The sequence below is a fragment of the Dromaius novaehollandiae genome, chromosome 30 (assembly GCF_036370855.1).
Source record: "Dromaius novaehollandiae isolate bDroNov1 chromosome 30, bDroNov1.hap1, whole genome shotgun sequence".
In the NCBI taxonomy this organism is placed as follows: Eukaryota; Metazoa; Chordata; class Aves; order Casuariiformes; family Dromaiidae; genus Dromaius; species Dromaius novaehollandiae.
The window spans coordinates 2,574,742-2,595,040 of NC_088128.1; the positions used below are offsets into that span (position 1 = coordinate 2,574,742).

Below are 20,299 nucleotides of genomic sequence, written 5' to 3' on the forward strand. Positions count from 1 at the left end.
CCTCAGGCAGAAGTGTCCTCAAAAGTGCAAACCCCAGCCATTTGCCTAGCACTGGCTTATCAGGCACTGAGGCACAAGTGACCTCACAAGCACAAACAGCTGCCACATGACCAGCACTGCCCTATCAGGCTCTGAGGCAGAAGTGACCTCACAACCACAAAGAGCAGCCGGGTGCCAAGCACTGTCCTATCAGGCACTGGTGCCCCAGTGACCTCACAGCCACAAGCAGCAGCCAGTTCCAGGTTCTGCTCTATCGGGTATTGATGCAACGGTTACCTCGCAGTTAATGTCAAAGCCGTATGCCTGAAGCTGCCCAAAAAGCGTCTGAGGATAAAGTGTCCTCAAGAGGCCCAAAAGCAGCAATATGCTTGGCACTGACCTCTCAGGCACTGAGGCACGAGTGACCTCACAACCACAGACACCAGCCACATGACCAGCACTGGCCTATCAGGGCCTCAGGCACAAGTGAGCGCAACCACAAACAGCAGCCACGTGACCAGCACTGCCCTTTCAGGCACTGAGGCACAACTTGCTAAAGAATACTGGACTGGGGCTGTCTAGCGGTAGCTGCTTAGCACAGCTTATATAAAACTTGCTTAGCATGAAGAGCTAAATTTGCTGAAGCCTTAGGCCGCACTCAGAGAACATGAGAAACTTCTACCTAGTTCAGTAAGAAAGGGCCCCAGAGCTGGTTCCAGGTGGAAAGACAAGGGAGTTACAAGCAGTCTGTGTTCCTGTGTCTTACACTCCGAAAGGGAGGATGTCAAGACTTTGAAATAAGGGGTGTGCAGAGTGTCAGGACCTTGAGAAACAAAGCCTGCTCTCACTGCTGGGGCAGTGTTAATTGTTGTGGTCTGGAATTACCTCCTCTGGACCTGGAGAGACAACAACGGGACCCAATAAGGAATGGGCAGACCCCAGACCTGAATATTACTATTGGTCTGAATTACCATGTGAGGGGTGGAGAACTTAGATCACAAAGTTATAATCGCCCAGGGGTTTCTGTGTTTGGGTCCCTCTCCAGAGGCACCCAGCTCCAGCTGTCATTTGCCACTGTATCACTTATAGTAAATGAGTTAGTGATACTCCATGTCTGAGACTCTGCTTCAGGAAACCTAGGGTCAGAGACCGTCTTTAACACTGCCCCTCGCCTGCCGGCAGTGCAGCCCGTGGGAAAGGCAGAGCCTGTCTCTGTGCCTGAGGACTTCCCATTCATGGAGTTGCAGCAGAGTTTTGGTGGGACCAGTCCAACCTCCCACACACAGCAGGGCTGCTTAGAGCCCTACGGTCTTGTCTGTGATCTCTGAACTGCACCTGACCCCGGTTACCATCCCCAAACCTGCTCCGCTCCTCTTGTCCAGGCACTGCGGGACGGCACCTCTCGTTGGTGGGTCACTGCCCTGCCTGCCTTGCCGGCACCCTCGGCTCCCAGCTCCCCTTCCACACGCAGCAGCCCAGCTCTTGCTGCTCCCAGCACTCCAGTGCTCTGTAGCAGGAACCCATTCACAGGTGGTGCTTAAACACTCAAGCTGTGATACAGAAACACCTGCTTTTGTACCTACACATTAAAAAGCACACCCCAAGTGGCTGCTCTCACTTTTTCATCTAGCTAAGACTCCGTGTGCAGCGTCACCCAGGTAGGGAGTCCAAATCCAAAGCTCTCCTTACTCCTTTAAATGGGCTGTCAGGCAAGAGTTGCTGCTGTGCCTGTATGGCCAATGTTTTTACTTACAACCTTCTCTGGGATCTGCTCAGGTCCCAGCTTCCCCTGCCAAGGCTTTCCTGACTGTAGTCAGACACAGGCCCAAGGCAGGGATGGGGAGTTGGGTCAGCAGGATGGGGACAGGGTCAGGTCAGGACCCGAGAGGTGCAGGGCCAGGCACAGCCATGTCTCCAACGTAGCTCAGGCAAGGCCCAAGGACAAGGGCAGCAGCTCCCTGGCATGGGAGAGGAGACCCTGCAATGAGGCCAGTCACTCTCTGTCTCCCCTGCTCTTGTGCCCAGCAGATCCCCCTCCCTGTCTGCCTGCAGCCCCTCCATGCCCACCCCGCTGCCCAGCACAGCACCAGAGCCCTGGCCCTGCAGCCCCTCCAGCAGCTCCTGCTGCCGCAGGGACAGAGCAGCCTGCCCCGAGCTGGTGACCAGAGAAACCTGCTTCTCCTTCTCATTTCCTCTCTCTGAATGCTGCCCTGCTTTTCTCCTGGGACATCCCTGCTCCCCAGAGAGCCTTTCCCCAGCTCAGTGTGTCCGTGCTGGCCTGGCTGTTCCTGCACCCCTCCCCTGTGCTCCCTGCAAGGCCCCTGGCTGGTGGTGCTGCTCTGCAGAGCGAGCAGCTGTGAGGCTACGGGGTTATTCCACACTGGCCGTGCTGGCTGGGGTGGGAAGCAGACCCAGCTGGGCAGGGACCAGTGATATTGCTGGCACAGGTCTGTGCTCAGTGACCCCAGGACATTTGCAATGGCAGGAGATGGGTTTGGGTGGGCACTAGCTCCAGCCTGTGGTGTTTCACTGAGGGTGCAGGAATCACTCTCCAGGGCCCTTCCCTGGGACTCCTGGGTCCCCACTGCTTCTCCAGGGATTGCAGAGCCCTCCTTTCCCCATGCATATCTGGATTTAGTGCTCTATGTTCTGGTTACTGCACCATGGACCATCCCTCATTTTGTGAGGCTCTACTCACTGTCCCCCCAGGCACACACTGTCCCTGGAGATCCCCTGAGCTCTCCTGGGGGATCAGATTCCCCTCCAGAAGGAAGGGCATCTCTCATCACCACTGTCACCTGTGGGACAGCCCCAGGCAGGCAATTCCAACATCATTCCCCGTCTCCACTGGTCACTGACAGATGAACCCTGAATCCAGGCCTCAGTCCCTAATGGACCAGCCAGGGACTCTGAGCTCATCTCCTGGAGCCTGTGGAGTTCACAAGCAGAGCCGCAGGCCCTTTTGTGGTGCAACCCCTTGGGCGTATTTTTGACTCCATCTTCTGAAGAAAGGCTGGACTTCAGGCACTTCACAGGGGAGATCCCTTTTTATTATACAAAATGTTATTTTGGAATCCAGGTCTGGCATAAGGGTGCCCAGCGCCTGGTGCTGCCTGAGCTCACAGAAATGCACATGGAAGCACCACGTCACCAGAGCACTTAGGCCATATGCACACATGAGAGCACAGGGTGGAAAGGAGAAGAAACCTTGAAAAGAGGAAGTCCTGCTGCTGCTGGTGGATGTGTCTCCCAGAAAGCTGCAACGCCCACTCGAAGGCTGCAGCCAGGAAATGCCTGCTGTGGCAGTGGGGGGACAGTCCTGAGCAGCAGAGGGTCTGTCCCTACAAGCTGCACCTAGACTCTCCTGCCCTCCCCTCCCACTCTGCTGTGAACATTGGAGCACTAGAGAAGAAGGGATCAGCCCACGGTGACAGCTGGCTGCCACCCTCACAGGAGAGGGGTGTGAGATCTCACCCTGACTGTGGCCAGGGATGCTGAGCTCTCCTAAAGGACACGAGACCCATGGTCTCATCTTGTCTACACTTGTCTAAGCCTGATTGTCCCCTTGACGTCCCTGGATGGCAGTGCCAAGAGAGACACTGCAAAGCGAAACTCTCCTCGTTGCACTGGGGGCATCCAAGGGAGCTCAGACTAGGAACCTCTGAGGTTCCCCCATCTCTGCTGATGAAGGGGGAAGCCTGGCTTCCTGCTTCAACGTGGTCTCTGGGTCAGATTCAAATGAGACATTCCTGAGCATAAGTGGTATGAACCAAAACTTTATTTTTTTCTTTTTACAAGAATGTACCAGAGAAGAATAAGAAAAAAAAAAAAGAATAACAGAGCTTTGCTGCCAAAATCACTCTGAATGAAGAGCAAACACGCACGGGATGGTTATTGGTGTTGACATCGTACCCATTGAAGGAGTTTCTTCAGTGCCTCCTTGATCTCCCTGTTCCTCATGCTATAGATGAGGGGGTTCAGCGTTGGAGGCATCGCTGTGTACAGAACAGCCACCACCAGATCCACAGCTGGGGAGGAGAGGGAGGGGGGTTTCAGGTAGGCAAAAAATGAGGTGCTGACAAACAGGGAGACCACGGCCAGGTGCGGGAGGCACATGGAAAAGGCTTTGTGCCGGCCCTGCTCAGAGGGGATCCTCAGCACAGCAGTGAAGATCTGCACGTAGGACACCACAATGAAAATGAAACACCCAAAGCATAAAAAGGCAGTAACCGCAATAAGCCCCACTTCCCTGAGGAAGGCATCCGAGCAGGAGAGCTTGAGGATCTGGGGGATTTCACAGAAGAACTGGTCCACGGTGTTGCCTTTGTACAGTGGTATTGAAAATGTGTTAGCTGTGTGCAGGAGAGCACTGAGAAAACCACTGGCCCAGGCAGCTGCTGCCATTTTGACACAAGCTCTGCTGTCCATGATGGTCCTGTAGTGCAGGGGTCTGCAGATGGCAATGTAGCGGTCATAGGCCATGACAGTGAGAAGGGAATACTCTGCTGAAATGAAAATGGCAAAACCTAAGACCTGGGCAGCACATCCTGCGTAGGAAATGGCCCTGGTGTCCCACAGGGAATTGGCCATGGATGTGGGGACAGTGGTGGAGATGGTGCCAAGGTCGAGGAGGGAGAGGTTGAGGAGGAAGAAGTACATGGGGGTGTGGAGGCGGTGGTCACAGGCTACAGCTGTGATGATGAGGCCGTTGCCCAGGAGGGCAGCCAGGTAGATGCCCAGGAAGAGCGAGAAGTGCAAGAGCTGCAGCTCCCGTGTGTCTGCAAATGCCAGGAGGAGGAACTCGTTGAGGGAGCTGCTGTTGGACATTTTGCTCCCTCCAGGCACGTGGGACTGTTAAAGGAAGAAAAGACAGTGACAAGTCAGGAGAGACTTTTCTGTTTTAATCTGTTTCCCTTTCTCACAGACACCCGCAACACATGCACAGTCACACACCCCCACATACACACAAACAGTGCTTTTCTCCTTGGCAGGACCTTGGTTCAGCTCCCTGTGTGGAGCTCCAGTTTGTGCTGGCTGAATGTGCCATGGGGGGTCAGTCCTGCTGTAATGTACAAAGTCTGTGTAACATCTTCACATCCAGTTCTGAGGCTTTTTGATCACAAAAGCAACAGCTTCACTTTGGGGGTGGAGCGGGGGGGGGGGGGCTTGTCTGCTTGTTTGTCTGCTCTGCAGGGTAGGAATATGGAACCTCTCCCCTGCTCTCAGTGTGAAGACTAGTGAGGCCTGAGAGGCAAAAGCTCTCCCTGTGCCCTAGGACAGAGACAACACACTGGTCTCCGCATCAGTCCCATTCCCAGATGCCTTGGGTGTGCACCTGTCTCAGTAGACAATCTCAGCCACAAGTTACTCTTAAAGGAAACTGGCCTGTACTGACAGTGGTGTCCACTTGCAAAGCACAGATCTCCAAACCCACCTCCCTTTCTCAGCTCAGATATTCCGAGAGTGATGGAGAGGGTGTGACATAGCACATGGCTCCGATGATCAGAATAAGGACTCTGATGCAGCTCTGACACTGAGGGAGCTCTCAGCACTCATTTTGTAGCCAAAAACACACAGTGCTTGTTTCAGCTGCCCACATAGAGCCACCCGCAGCAGCATTTCCATTTCCTTAGCACCTCTGTGGCTTCTGCATGGGACATTCAGCTGTCACACATGTCCTACAGAAGAGCTGTGCCCTTCTGGAGGGCAGCGCACAGCCTGGCAGCACACCCCATGGAGCATCAAGTGTCTTAAAGGTGGGATCTCCTGAAGGACAGTCATCTCATTCCCCATTCCTCTGCTGGGTGAGAGAGGAAAGATGAAGGGGGCTTGCTCATGGGAAAGCATCTGCCCTGCAGGGGCTGGCAGAGAACTTCCTGCACCCCAACCTCACATGAGGTGTCTGGTAGCAGTTTCCTCTCCCTCTCTGACCATCTCTCCGCTGCTAGGAGATGTCCTTGCTGGCAGCTGTTCCTTTGTCCCAACACAGACCCCATCCCACCCACTGTGATCTCAGCTGTGCCCTACAGAAACCTCCAAGCAGCAGGAGACTGCCCAGGGGCATATCTCTGTTTGCAGGTGTTAAAGAGCAGACCTGAAAATCTCCAATGAGACTGGCAAGGTGATGTTGGTGCTGTCTGTAGGCTGAGGAGTGGTGAAGGCACTTGCAAACCTATCCCTCCTTCAGCGTGGTGGTTAAGAAGCTTAGCCCCTTGTTTAAACCTGACTGCTACATTTCCATTCCCACCATGCAGAGACAAGTCCTATGGAAAACTCCACTCTCAAAATGTCCTCATGGTGAGCTGGAGCTGTGAGCAGCCCTGACCCATGCAGCACCATCTCAGTAGGAGGATGAAACTGCCCTACCAGGGGTCCCCCCTCTCACCCAGAGCTTCTCCCCACAGCACCATGGGGAGCTTCCCGGGCAGGCTGAGTGCTGACCCTTGCAGGTGGCAGAGTCACTGCCCTGAACACACAGCACCCTGGGGCACAGGGACACTGCTCTGAATTACAGCCCTGCACAGACCTAGGTGCATTCTCTGGCTTCACATCCCTGCAGCCATCCCTGGGAGAAGGGAGCCAGATGTCCTGTCCCAGTGATGGTGTGGCAGGGAATCCCTGCTCTGAAGCATCTCCTCCTCCTCCTCTGCAAAGGAGAAGCCAGCAGAGTGATCCTTTAAAACCCTATCAGTCACGGGAAGGGCTGCATTCAGAAGACCTTTCCAGGAACTGCAGTAGTCTTGCTCTACAGAGACTTACTGTACAAAGATCTGTGAAGATTGCTCCCACAAGCAGCTCTCCTCTGGCCTCCCACTCCACACTGCCTTGCACTTCTCTCTGCCTTCTCTCATCTCATGCCAGCAGCAGCAGGCAGTGCCCGCAGCCCTGCTGCTCTTGGCAGAGGAGCTGCTCCTGCACACAGCTGTGTCTGGGCAGTGCTGCCAGGTTGCCATGAGCTCCCTCCATCCCAGGAGCCTGGCCAAGATTAGGAGCAAAGGCCTAGGTGAAGACACAAATGTCTCTGTCCCTTGTGCTCCCTCCTCCTGGGAAATGTTCACTGGAATAAACTAAAATAATCACCTATTGTTCTTTTCTAAGGAGTGGAGAGAGACAGATTGCAACATTGCAACTATTTCATCAGAGGATGGTTATCTATGAGAGGTGGAAATGTCCTACTCTAGAAGCCCCTATTCCCATCTCATAACTAGGCAGGACACCTAGATGGGGACAAGGAGGGAGCTCATGAACACATGGTTCAGGTTTTCATTCAGATGAATCGATCTGGGCATTCATGCCTGTTTAAAAGCCCCCAGGCTAGAGTGGGACTCAGATCCCTCCCATGAACTCCACAAACACACAGGAGCTGAGATTCCTCTTCCCAAGTTGAAGTGTGCACAACAGAGGGGTCTGCACATGAGCTCCTTGTCTCCACTCCCATTGCAATCACTGGAGGGGGAGGGTGGGAGTCAGTTAGCTGGTGACACCTGGTGACATTTGAAAAGACAGAGGTGGTCCAAGGCATGTGCAGTGTCTGCTTGCTCTGATAGAGCAACTGGGAGACCCACATCCTTCTGGAGCATGAGGTGGGGGCCAGGTGGGGAATTTCCTTGGCCATCTGAAATGACCCCAGATGCCTCCTACAACTAGAGCCCCACTCACTGTGAAGCTGAGACACAAGCAGATTCCAATGTTACAAGCAGCTAATGTAATTCAGTGCAGACAATTTAATGACATAGAAAGAGGCCTGCAGGGCCATGTCGGATGCCTGAGGAGTCCAGCACAACCACACGTCTCTAGCACATACAGCATGGCACATTCAGGAAAACCATGTGCCTTTGGAGTCGCTGCTGGGCAAGTGCCCCAGGGCATCTTGGGCTTCCTACCTGTGCCCGAATAAATGAATCCTACCTCTGCCTTCAGGCACAGTCTCTACTGTCTGCATGTGCTTCATATATGGGAGAGGCACATCACACCAAGGTCTCCGCTCTAGTCTCTGCACTCTCAAACCCTTCTAGCTGTCCTCTCCTGAACCTCCTCTCACTCTGCCAGATGATATGAGCAGGGACTGGGCTAATGATGATCTCAGGGTGGCTGGATCACAGGCTATACATGTCCAGGGACTTCTTCAGTGGCACCTTGTCCTTCCTGGAGACTGGTTCGAGAAGTCTGTCAGAGGCCGAACAGTGCTGCCAAATCAGCTCAGGCAGCCAACCCCTCTCCTGGCATTCCTGCACAGCCCAGCTCTGTTTCTCCCTGGCCTTGGGCACTGCAGGGTTTGCTCTCTTAGCGGCAACCTCCTTTCACCATTGCATTGCCACCTGTTATCTATGGCAGCACGTCACCACTTGCAATCAAAGCCTTTGCATACATGAGGTCCTCAGTAACACGCTTCCCTGTGACAAATCTTCAGTCGGCACCACAGCTGAGGTGCTGAAGCCAACATATATGCAAAGATATGCAGCCTGGGGCGCAGGCAGGAGCAAATGGAGATGCACAAGTTGTCACAGCACTGCCACATGGTTGAAATACCTGCGATGTGGTGGGATCACTCGCATGACTGGAGTCCTTCAATGGCAGGGTGCAAGTTCCTCAGGAGAGACCACCAGGGAAGATGAGGAGGGACATGCCCTATGTGTGAAGGGCTAGCTTGGATGTATGGATCTCTTCCATAGCATGGACAAGGGAGGCAGCTCTGAAGGGCAGAGGAGCTCAGGAAAGCCAGCAGGTCATTAAGCACCTGTCAAACACCAGAATGCTCCATAGGAACACTTTGTAAAATCAGTAGACATCTCTGGACCCCAGCATGGCTAAACAGGGAGCTCACACGTGACCTCCAGGGCAATAAGGCAGCACATGGAAAGGGGAAGAAGGCAGAGGCTGCAAAGGAGGAATTTAGAAATATTGTCCAGCAAAGCAGGGATGATGTTAAGGAAGCCAAAGCTCCTCTGGGATAGAGACACTTGCAGGGGATGTGAAGGACAGGAAGAAGAGCTGCTACTGCTTCAGTGACAGGAAAACAATCAACAAGGCAATGTGGGCTCACTGCAGAATGGGGCAGGGATTCTAGCAAAAGTGGATGTAGATAGGTCTGGGGAAGTCCAGTCCTTCCTGTCTTCAGCCTTCACCAGCAAGGTCTGCTGAGCTGTTGTGCCTTGAGTCAGGAGTCCTGAGGAGAAAACCAACCCACAGTGCCCAAGTCTCTAGAACTCAACCCATAGAAGTCTATGGGACTGGATGGCTGGCATCCATGCACATGGAGAGAGCTGGCTGCTATGACAGCAAGGCTGCTCTCTGTCATCTTTGAAAGGTTGTGGAGATCAGGAGAGAGCCCAACGAGCAGAAGAAGGAATATGCTGTGCCCATCTTCGAAAACAGCCACAAGGACAAACCAGGGAGCTGCAGGCCATTCACACTCACTCTGGCGTGGCATGTGTCAGGGACCCAGTCCTCTCCAATCCCATTTCTGGGCACATGAAGAAGGTGCCTGGGAAGAGTCAGCATCGATTTCCTGAAGGTAAATCATTCCTGACCCACCTGATTGCCTTCTGCGATAAAAGACCTGCGCTTGTGGAGGAGAGGAGTGTAGCGGATGTGCGGTAGACATCCAGATGGCCAAAATGCTGGTTGGATGATTGAGCTCAGAGGGTTTTTATGAATGGGTCATGCTTTACTGGGAAGTCAGGTAAAGGTGGGTTATGCAGGGGTACACCCCACATCCTGTGCTGTTTGAAAGGCTCATCAGCACAGAAGAACAACACATTCATCAGGACAGGCTGAGACCTGAGTGGCAGAGGAGTGACCCCGAGGACAAGGCCATGGACGTTACGAGCAATGCCAAACGAGCCTGTGGTGCGTGCTCACCACAAATGAAGCCAGCTGCATACAGGGCTGCATTAGGAAGAGCACGGCCACCCAGGCAAGGGCACTTCTTATCCCCCTCAACTCAGCACTGCTGTGGCCATATCTGGAACAGTGTGTCCCAGTGTGGGCTGCCCAGTGCTGGAGGAATGGGGAGCAACTGGAGAGGGTCTGGAGGAGGTCTGCCAAGATGGGGTTGTGCGCATGAAGCACATGGCCTGTATGGACATTTTGAGGGACCTGGGGTGCTTTAGCCTGCTGAAGGGGAGGCTAAGAACAGTAGAGTAGTTGCCTGTGACTGCCTGTGACAGGGTGGTTTCAGAGATGGTGGAGCTTTTCTTGGTAGTGGGAAGCAGCATGAGAAGGGGAAAGAGCCACAAACTGCATCTTGATGGGTTCAGACTGCCCTTCAGGTAACAAGAATGTCACTCGTAGGGTAGTGCTGTGGTGCAGCAGGACACCCAGAGGGACTCCGTGATCAGCCCCTGGCTTTGTGTTTCAAGGAGCAGCCAGCAAGGACAGAGGGATGTCAGCAAAGGTGAGGAGATGCTGCAGTGAGAGCGAGGTGGGGATGCAGGTTGGGTGTCTACAGGCTGCAGGGAAACAGGTGCTGCTTTGGAATAGCGTAGGCAAGCCTGTGGTGGAGATAGAGGGCAATGCCAAGACTGAAAGCCTCCAACAGAACTGAGGTCTTTGTCCCCTTTGCTATGGCTAGTGTTTCTGCCACAGAGGCCTATGAGAAGATGACATTTCCTTACAGCACCATGGTCTTGCTGACTCCTCACCTCCACAGAGCACAGGAGGTGCCGTACCGCTGTTCTGCACCAGGCATTGCACACACACACCACCCTGACACTAGCCCCAAGAAGAATCCTTAGCAAAGGATCACCCTACCCCGGGGCTGGCTGTCAGGCTCAGCCACTCTGTTTGTAAAAAAAATCAAGGTTGACTTGGCATCAGAGCCACCTGCACATTGCCTTTGCCTACCTGCAATCAGGGCCTCCAACTTTGTGCTCTAATCAGCCCCTGGGAGGCTTTCTTGGTAATAGCCCTCAGCTGGACCCATTAACACTCCAAGAAACTTGGCAACTTGGCTTCTGACTTCAACTTCTTGAGAGGTTTGTTCAGTCTCCTCTCAGCATCTGAGATTCATACACCCAATACACTGTGGAGCTCATTGAACTGCAAAAACCCTAAGGAGCCATGCCTCTTTCCATAGTTTTCTTCAGCTCTTCAGTTCTTGTGTGGCTAATTGGAGAGGTTTCAGGAGTGTATTTACAAGAGGAAGAGTTCAATGAGCATAAAAAAAAGGGATTTCTGCTAAAAAGATCTTTCCTTATTTTTCAGCTTACAAACTAGACTGATACCCACATTCCCCAACTGATACTGATCCAGAGTGTCTGAGGTCAGACATCCATGGAAAATATTGCTCCCCAGCCCTGCCATTTCTCTCATCAGCCACTGGGGACTTAGAGCACTCTGGTTAAAATCTAACCTTTTTCCACTCAGGGCTGTAGCTGAATGTTACTGCTCATGTGCACCAATTCCCACCTGCTTTCCTTAGAGGACTAGCTGCAAAGAGACACAGAAGGATTTGTCTTCATTGCGATCAAAGAAAAATGAACCTGTTCTAGTGTCATAAGAAATAAAACGCACTCCTCAACTGTATGTCAAGTCCAAGTTGCCTCCTACGAGGTCCACAGTCTACAAGGAATAACCTTCCTTGAAATGCTCTCCACAAATAGATAGGAAAGGCTGGAGAGACACACAGTGAAGGAGTTGGTTGAAGAGACAATTAGACTGCTGAAACGTGAGGCAAGCTTTAGACGCCCAGAAATCTAAAGCAGCAACTGGAGAGTAGAGAAGTATCTGAATGGTAAAGAGCAAGGGGAGGAGGAAGACTGGGAAACTATGGAAAGTGCATATGCCCAGATCATCTGATGCAAAGCTGACTTTAGAAATGATTAAATTAATCAGGACACATGGAAATACGTGAAACATTCGTGAGGTTGAAACCACAGCATAACAGGCAGAGCAGTGGCAATGCAAGTTAAGGGGCAGATCAACATTTCTTCTCCTGAGATTCATGCCTTTCCTCAAAATTTCCATTATGTCATCATGGGAAAACACTGACATTTTATTAAAATTATTCAGTCCTTTCAGCTGATGAAAATGGTCTTATATGGTTTTCCTTTTTTAATGCTGAAAGCAGTTCTTCCCCTTTCCAGGCAGAGCTCAGGTGTCCAACCACAAGCACCCAGTGGCACTTGGAGAGGCCCCAGTGTCTCTGAGGCACCTGCCTGGTCCTGGCAGCTCTCACAGGGGACCTGCAGGAGACTGGAGCCCCTTGGAGCTGCAGATGGAGGCTGGGCAGAGGGGAGCAGGGCACCTGCAATGGCCCCAGACATCCATGACCCTGTGACTGCATCCCACCCCAATTCTGAAAATCACTTTCGTTTTCAGACAAGAAGATAATGCATAATCACCCCAGAAGACTAGTATACTGAAACAGAACAAATCAAGAAAGGCAACAAGAGCACCAAAAAAAAAAAAAAAAAAAAAAAAGCTGGAAAGTATAGCAAAACATTTCTTTTCTTTAAATCTTTGTCTTAATTTCTTTCTTGCTTCATTCTCAATGTCGCTTTCTAAACATTTCTGCTATAATCAAGCCTGCACCACTAAACAAGATATTTTTGTGTCTCACACAGAGCCCGGTGCTCAGAAAACCACCCCTGCCCACAGCTGTCCATGCCACTCCTCACTCTTTGCACAGAGCACGTCGCACTCTGAGGTGTCAGGCCCTCTCGACTGATGAGGAAAGCAGGGTGACCAGCTTTCTCTATTTTTGGATGGCCAAATTTGCACAAATCTCAACATCTCTGTGTTACTGTGACCTTCTAAAGGAGTCCCGAAAACATCTAGCCACACTCCCTTTACACTCCCTTCATGGTCAGTGAAGTGCACAGGGAGGAGGCTGATCTCACCCCATGCCAAACCCTTTCAGTGCAGATGTCTCTGTCTGACCCAGTTGTCTGCACTTCCCTTTCTAGTCAATGGAGGGAAATAGGTTTTCTCAACAGAGCTGTTTTAAGATACATTTCCTAATGACAAGCTAAGGTCCCGTAGGAGCCGCCTCCAAAACCTCCAGCACCACGTGGGAACACAGCCATCCCAGGGCATCTCAGGCAGCAACAGCCTCTCTGTGTGGTCAAATGAATCAAGCCCCGAAAGGAGATTCTAGTCACAAGCTGAAATCTTCTCAAGAAATAACTCAATGTGGCAATTGACAAAAAAATCCTCTTTTCAAAAACTTCACACATTTTTACCATTTCCATGTATTTTCTTTTCTTTCTTATTAATTGGCAGCACCATATTCGTGCACTACAATAACCACAGCTATGAAGCATGGCAGGAACCAAGGTCCCAGATAAAGCTCTCAGGATGATGTGTGTCCAGGGCACATTTGCGCTTTTCTGGTGTATCATCTCTACCTTAAGCACTGCAGACTGAGAAACCTTGATGAGGACTTTTAAAAACAAAGAGGCTGCTTTGGTGCCTCAAGGAGGAAGGCTGTGGCCTCTCTCATACTGTCCTACATCCTACTTCTACAAAAAGAGCAGCCCACAGCAGAAACCAATTTTGAGGCTCACCAAAGCACCTGAGTTCGTGGCCATGCTTTGTGCTGTTTCATCCCACATGACTTTGATCCCAGCTTTGAAAAATGCCAAACCTTAAACCCCAGCTTCCTGCACAGGTCTGCCCAGTGCAGAGACCTGTCAGTGCAGGGGTGCAGAAGTGACCTCTCCAGTGCCCCATTTGAGATATTTCACAGCCTTTGGCACCATCTGGAGATGTTCCTGAAGGATTTATCAGCAAATGTGGGAAACTAACTGGGGTGAAGGGAGATGACTGCTTTCCAGGGCATGAGGGGAAATCTCCCTGCTCTCTCCCTGGCTGTGCCATCTTCATGGCGGTGACATACTGAGCCCCCAGATGACATAAGCTGAGGTCACAGGGGGGATGTGCTGCATCACAAGGAGGTCTCCCCGGTGCCACAGTGGTGCCCTCAATTCCCTGCAAGGCTCAAGAGCTGCTGAGCACTGCTCAAGAGCTCCCCACTGCTGCTCTTCAGAGCCGCTCCATGGCAAGAATGGGGGAGAGGAGGCAGTGGGGCCACATTGGGGCCCCTCGCCAACAGGCAGAGGAGAAGGGGCACATTGGAGGGGAGTCTGGGTGACAAGATGGAAACACCATCCCTCATCCACGGCTGGAGAGGCAATGTGAGGGCAAGGGGGGAAGCGAGATGGAGAACTGCTGGACCAAGACCATCAGCCCAGAATGCAGTTCCTTGTTCCCAACACTCCTGTGGCTCTCCACCAAGGGTAAGGGCTTCGGGAGATCCTTGCTGAGGGGTTGTACAGAGACCACTAACTGCAAAAATGGCTGTGGATCCTGGGCTCTGCAGGTGGCTGCACAGCGCTGAGGGCTGCTATGAGAGCCCTGCCTGAGGGTCCCATCTTGCTTAGGGGACGATATGACAGCCAGGACTACTGGGACATAGGGCTGGGGCTGCCCTAAGCCCCAATGCTTCTGTGGGGCTGGCCCTATCCCCTCATGGCAGGGGGCAATCCAGGCCCACGTTTCCCTGGGAGTGGGTCCCCCTTTGGCATCTGGCTCTGGCAGGAAAGGGGTCCTGTGTTCTGGAGGCTGGGCTGTCTTGTAGCTCCTGTGGGGCTCACCAGAGCCTGCTGGAAATGTCCATATGGGAAAATAAACCTTCACCTTGTAATAACCCCAAGGCCTCTACTTGTTTGGGAGAACCACTGTTCCTTCCCTGTGGATCCATTTATGCTTCCAACTTGGCAGAGCATGTTTTGGGCTCAGAGATGTTGTCCTCTGATGGCCACAGCCCCTGTCCTCCTGCAAACTGGGGTCCAACCTCTGCACCCAAAAGACAACCTGTTTGGGGGAGCAGCTTGGGAAGAGGTGGGGGTGCCATGGCCACCCCACAAGTCCCTGCTGACCCCAAGCCTGTTTCTCTGAGCCGTGGGGGACAGTGCTGGGGGCAGCCCAGCAGGGCCATCTCCCCCACCCCCTCCCAGCCCCACACCTCTGCTGCCCAGCACCGGCAGGCCCAGAGCTGCTCTGGCCCTGGCTGCCCCGGGGCCCTGGGGCTCCTCAGCCCTGCGGAGCGACGAACCGGGGCCCAGTGCGGCCCCACAGAGAGCAGCCCCTGCCTGGCTGTGGCCCAGCCCTGCCGGGCGCAGCGTGAGGGCTGCCGAGCCCCAGGGCTGCCGTGGGCAGGGGACCGGGGCCCCAGGGAGCAGAGGGCCCTGCCCTGACCTACCCTGCCCGGCCCGGCCCTGCCCTGGGGCTGGGAATTGACTTGGAGGTCACTCCTCTCCCAGCAGCACATAGGCCTGCAGCAGGCACCTGGCTGTAAACACAGACATGGAGTTTGACTTTGTACTGCTTCCTGAGTATAGGCTTACAACCCTCCAGCAGTCGATGAGGGAGTCCACCCAGAATTTTTATGCTGCTGAATGAGTTAAGAGCAGGTGTGAGCAGTGACAGTAGTAATCTCTGATTTCCAGTGTCTGTGTGCTGCAGAAAATTCTGCCCCATCAAGACACCAGGAGGCTTCTGAGATTTTTCTCTCAGGTCTGAATATCTCTGTTGCTTGATTCCTGGAGGTGGGAAGTGAATAGGCCCAAGGCAGTGACTGGCTATTCAGAGGAAGTGCCTGTTCCAAGCCCACCGAGGACTAGAGGCAAATAGAAGAGCTAAAGATTTGGTCTTTGTGTGTTTGGGGCCCTTGGGGGTCCCCTAGCTGCTGCCATGTGTGGTCGTGTGCCCTGTGTGTCTCTGATGTACAGCTGCATGTTGGCAGGCAACCCTCTGTGAGGCAAGGAGCAGAGGTGTGGGGTGTCGCAGTGGTGGGGTACCTTGTGGTGGGGACAGACAATGGTCCCAGGGTCTTGGTGCTGCGCGCAGGAGGAGGCGTCTGGAGAGAGCAGTGCTGTGCATGGGGAGTGCCGCCAGGCTGGGGAGCTGGGGAGCCCTTGGAGGGGAGGAGGTGACTTGGCTCGCAGGGCCCAGGCTGCCCTGGTGGCGAGAGCCAGGGATGCTGGCAGCCTGCTGCCTTCTGTGCACTGAGGTTCAGGCCTTGAGTTTCCTCAGCTCTTGCCAGCATCTGCAGGCAGGATGTGGCTTAAAGGTGATGGAGTGTTGCTCCCTGCTCTGAGATGCAAACCAAGCCTGCTTTTTCCCTCCTTTTCTTTTGTTTGCTTTTCCTAGTGAGAGCTTTCTTCTGCAGCAGTGTTTGCTGCAGGAGGAGAAGGCCATGGGAGTTGCTCATTGCCAGCTGAGCATTAGCATGCTGGCAGCTCTTTGGAGGAATGAAGGCCTTGTGGAGAGGTGGTCTTTGGACACAGGCAGGTATGTTCCTGGGAGATGACTCTGAAGGGAGGATGATCCCTTCCTGTGCACAATCTCCCTAGACAAGGAGTCCCTTTGAATAGGCAAACCAAGGCAACAGTGCCCTGCAAGGGATGCGCAGCCCAGGTCTCTCTCCCTTCCAGTTGCAGTCTCTGCAAGTTCTTCCACTGTCCTGCTGTAGTGGGACCTTTGTGTGCTGCAGCAGGGAAATGAGAGAGCAGCCCATGTGCAGGCATCAGTGTGCTAGGTGTGGTGTCATTAGGTGCTGACACAGGCAAGGCGCTGCTTTTCGCCCGAGCTCTGGGTGGGTGTGAGGAGCCCCACTTAGCTCTAGATGCATTGCTGGGAGTAGCTGGAGCCAAGGGAGTGGTGGCGAGCAGAGTCGTCCTCCAAGGAGGTTGCCAGCTTTTGGGCAGACATTGTGGACCCTGAGTGCTTGAAGTATTTTCCCCTTGCTGTTCTCTACCTGCATGCTTTTTTGTTCCACCTCACTTTTTGAGAGGAAAGTCCTAGAGCTTTTGCATTGTGACCTCTTTCCCCCCGTCTCTGACTCCTCCTTGCTGAGGCCCTGATGGGATAGTCTCCCTGCAGCCCTGAAAATTCCAGGTGCCAATGAGTGGAGCTCTGCTAAAACCTGCTGGCTTGGCTCAAGGCTTCACTCGGGAGAGAAATCCCAGCCCTTGCTGAGACAGTGAAATGCAAATGCTTGAAAGCAGCAAAAGCCTTCAGTCATTTTGCTGGTCGGAAGCTGGCTTGTCTAGGACTGGTGCCCTGGCCCTGTGCATACTGCTCAGTGCGTCTGTGTGCCACCATGTGCTCGTTTTTGAGCCACCTGAGCAAGGCCTGAGAGAGGGTGAGTGGTGCCAAAGACCTTTGGCCTCCTCCCTTGAAGCCCAAAAGGGCACCTGATTAGGGAGGCCTGTTGGCTGACTGTGTTGAGGGAAGCTGATGCAAAAGAGAGTTGGCTGGCAACCCTCTATGAGGCGAGGGGCGAGGATGCAGCATGTCACAGTGGTGGGGTGCCCTGTGGTAGGGATACGGGTGGCCCCAGTGTCTTGGTGCTCGTCCCAGGAAGAGGTGTCTGGAGAGAGCAGTGCTGTGTGTGGGGAGTGCCGCCAGGCTGGGGAGCTGGGGAGCCCTTGGAGGTGAGGAGGTGACTTGGCTCGCAGGGCCCAGGCTGCCCTGGTGGTGAGAGCCAGGGGTGCTGGCAGCCTGCTGCCTTCTGTGCACTGAGGTTCAGCCTTGAGTTTCCTCAGCTCTTGCCAGCATCTGCAGACAGATAGGCCACAAAGACTGTGAAATACATAGAAATATGCCACAGAGTAGTTGGAGTACAAGAGGTCATCTTTCAGAAAGGGTTCCCTGCTGGAGATTCTTGAAGTTAACACTGGTGGGATCTGTCCAACCACAAGTATTTTTAGGTTAGGTGCATAGCAGTTGCCTCCTTCTCCTATTAGCAAAGGCTAAGGGGGAGATATGACCCGTATACCTAATTGGTGCAGACACTCTTTTCTTCTCATGCGGCAGGACTCTAGAAACTCTACTAAAAATGCAGTAGTATCCCCCAATTAGCCATTACTTCAGGATCATATTAATCCCCTTTCAATTCAGTGAAATATAGCTCGGAGAGAGGGTCTTGAGCTCTTCCTGCTGAAGGCCTTGCTGCTTCGGGGCTCAATGCTGCACTCCGCACCTCGCGCACTGCCCTGGGCTCTAAAACCAGACATCCAGGGGCTGACATGCAGCAGGAGGCTGCAGAGAGCAGTTTAGATCACGTGGGACTTTTTTCACCCTCACAATTAACAAGGAAAGGGTCTTGCCACAGTGGAGCACTCAGAGACACTCTTTCAAGCAGCAGTGCCACAAGTATTAGCTTTTAAAATGGGCAAAACAAGGGAAACTTCCAAAGACAAAGTATTTCTTCAGAAGATAATTGTCCTTTGAAAACACTTCTCCCAGATGTGCAGTGACTGCAGTGAGTCATGATGCTCAAGCACTTTCCTGCAAGTCGGCAGGAAATACTTCAGAGGACATAGCTGAGAACCAGCTTGCAAAGCTGAAGTTGTTTTGTGCAGATAACTTGCAAGAACCCTCAGAATTATGTTTCTCACTTTTCCATGTGCTTCCCTCTGCTGTAAGGGAGTCATTTCTGACCTTACAGTTCAGGTGTCCAACTCAGCTCAGCATGTTTTGCAATGTGTCACTGAGCTGGTTGAGGCCTGCAGTTTCTGAAGCTCCTGCCTGATCAGCTCGGACACAGCCTGGGTCTTAGCTCACTCATGGACTCTTCTTTGCAAGTCAACCCCCTGTGAGATGAAATCCCAAGTGTGGATCTGAGGCTACTTTGGACAAAGGTGCCCTCTTGGCAGTGAGGTGTGGATAAAAGCAAGTGAGGGTCAGTTCCTTCTGGAGTGGTCCAGGGCTGTCCCAGCAGGCCTTGTGCAGTTCAGCTCACCCACCCATCATCAAACTGTACATTGGAGCCTGCAAGATGGCTGCTTCTTGGTAGCACACTAAAAAAACCCCTCTGGCTGGTAATAATCCATCATGTGCTGCTTTGGGAAGGCTGAGCTGCCAAAGGAAGCCTCCAGATAATGTCCATGGTGTCTCTGGGCCACAGGGACAGCACACTGGGCTCACAGGAGACGTAGGTGAGGAGCTGTGCACTGCTTGGTGGCAGGTCCACTCCAGAGGGCTACTCCTGAGCAGAGAGGCCATATTCTGTGCCTGCCTGCCTGCTGGCTGCAGACTGGTGGGGTGACTGCAGCAGAGGTGCCCTCACAATCAGCACCCAGACGGGTCCCTGTCACCTGCATCACCCCCTCCCCTCCCCAGGGCTGTCACTGTTGCTGGGTGGGCTCTCTGAGGCAGTGGGTGACATCACAAAGCCTGCTGGCCAGCACATCTGCTGAGGGCCAATTGGGCTGCTGCAGAGGAAGTGACCTCACAGTCAGCACTGCAGCCATGTCCCCCTTGCCTGCCTCTTCCTGTCCTCCCATCCATATATCATCTCTGGTGGGATGAGAGTGGTGTAATTCTCTTCTTGTCCTCAAAATGGTTCCTACCAGAATCCAGCCCATGAGGTTCCTCTACAAGAGGTGACCTCACCATCAAAACTGCAGATGAGTCACTTCTGTGTTTTTCTCCTCTGTCCCTCTTCTGAGTTGTCCTCTCTTCTGGACCCCACATTCAATATCCCAGCCATGTCCCTTTACTGGCCCCTCCCTGTCCCCCATCCCTGTGGAATTACACACACGTGGTGGGACAGCTCATGTGGCAAGATGAAACTGTGCTCCTAGGGAAGGCAGGCTGGGGTGGCGAGGAGGTGCAGGTGTGCTCTGTGCAAAGGGCTGGCTGGAGGGCACAGGGCTTTGCCTTGGAGCAGGTGATGAGCCAGTGGAGACCGTGTAGGAAGGATAAGAGGACACAGCAGTCTGGGTGACATTCTGGGAGTGTTTGCTAACAGCTGCCTGAGGAGGGAAGGGAAGCAGCTGAAACCTTGTGTAGGCAGCTGGGGGAAGCCTCATGGTCCCAGATCCTGGTTCTCACAGGGTAGTTTCACCCCCTTGAAATCTGCTGGGAGGGCAGTGGGCCTGGGCACAAGCAGCCCAGGAGATTCCTAGAGAGTGCTGAAAACAATTTCTTGGCACAGGCAACCAATGAGCCAACACCGGCTGGACTCTGTCAGTCACAAGCAAAACAGACCTGGATGGGGATGTAAAGGTTGAGGGCAGCCCTGGCTGCAATGATCCTGAGATGGTGGAGACATAAGACAAAAAGCCGAAGCACAGCCCAGGGCTGCAGGAGAGCCAATTTCAGCTCATTCAGGACGTGCTTGGCAGGATCCAACAGGAGACTTCTCTGGGGGGCAGAGGGGCCATGAGGCCTCTGTAAAGACAGACTAGGCAGAGGAAGAGAGGACAGAGAGGCAGAAGAAGAGAGAGGAGGCATGTCAATTGGAATGCAGTAGTTTCTCAGAACAAAGTTTCTCCATTCTGAGTGTTGGCAGGAAGTGTATCGTGAT

The 20,299-nt window shown here is 53.2% G+C and overlaps 1 protein-coding gene across 1 annotated transcript; it reads right to left on the reverse strand.

Annotated features, from left to right (window-relative positions):
* Positions 1–3,870: 3,870 nt before the first annotated feature.
* LOC135324042 (olfactory receptor 14J1-like) lies at positions 3,871–4,806 on the reverse strand. Its single transcript, XM_064499474.1, has one exon. It carries the CDS (start codon positions 4,804–4,806, stop codon positions 3,871–3,873), a length of 936 nt encoding a protein of 311 aa, XP_064355544.1.
* Positions 4,807–20,299: the final 15,493 nt, after the last annotated feature.

Bases quoted from the DNA above. Each gene is read 5' to 3' on its own strand.
- LOC135324042 (XM_064499474.1), bottom strand. From the start codon at position 4,806: ATGTCCAACAGCAGCTCCCTCAACGAGTTCCTCCTCCTGGCATTTGCA.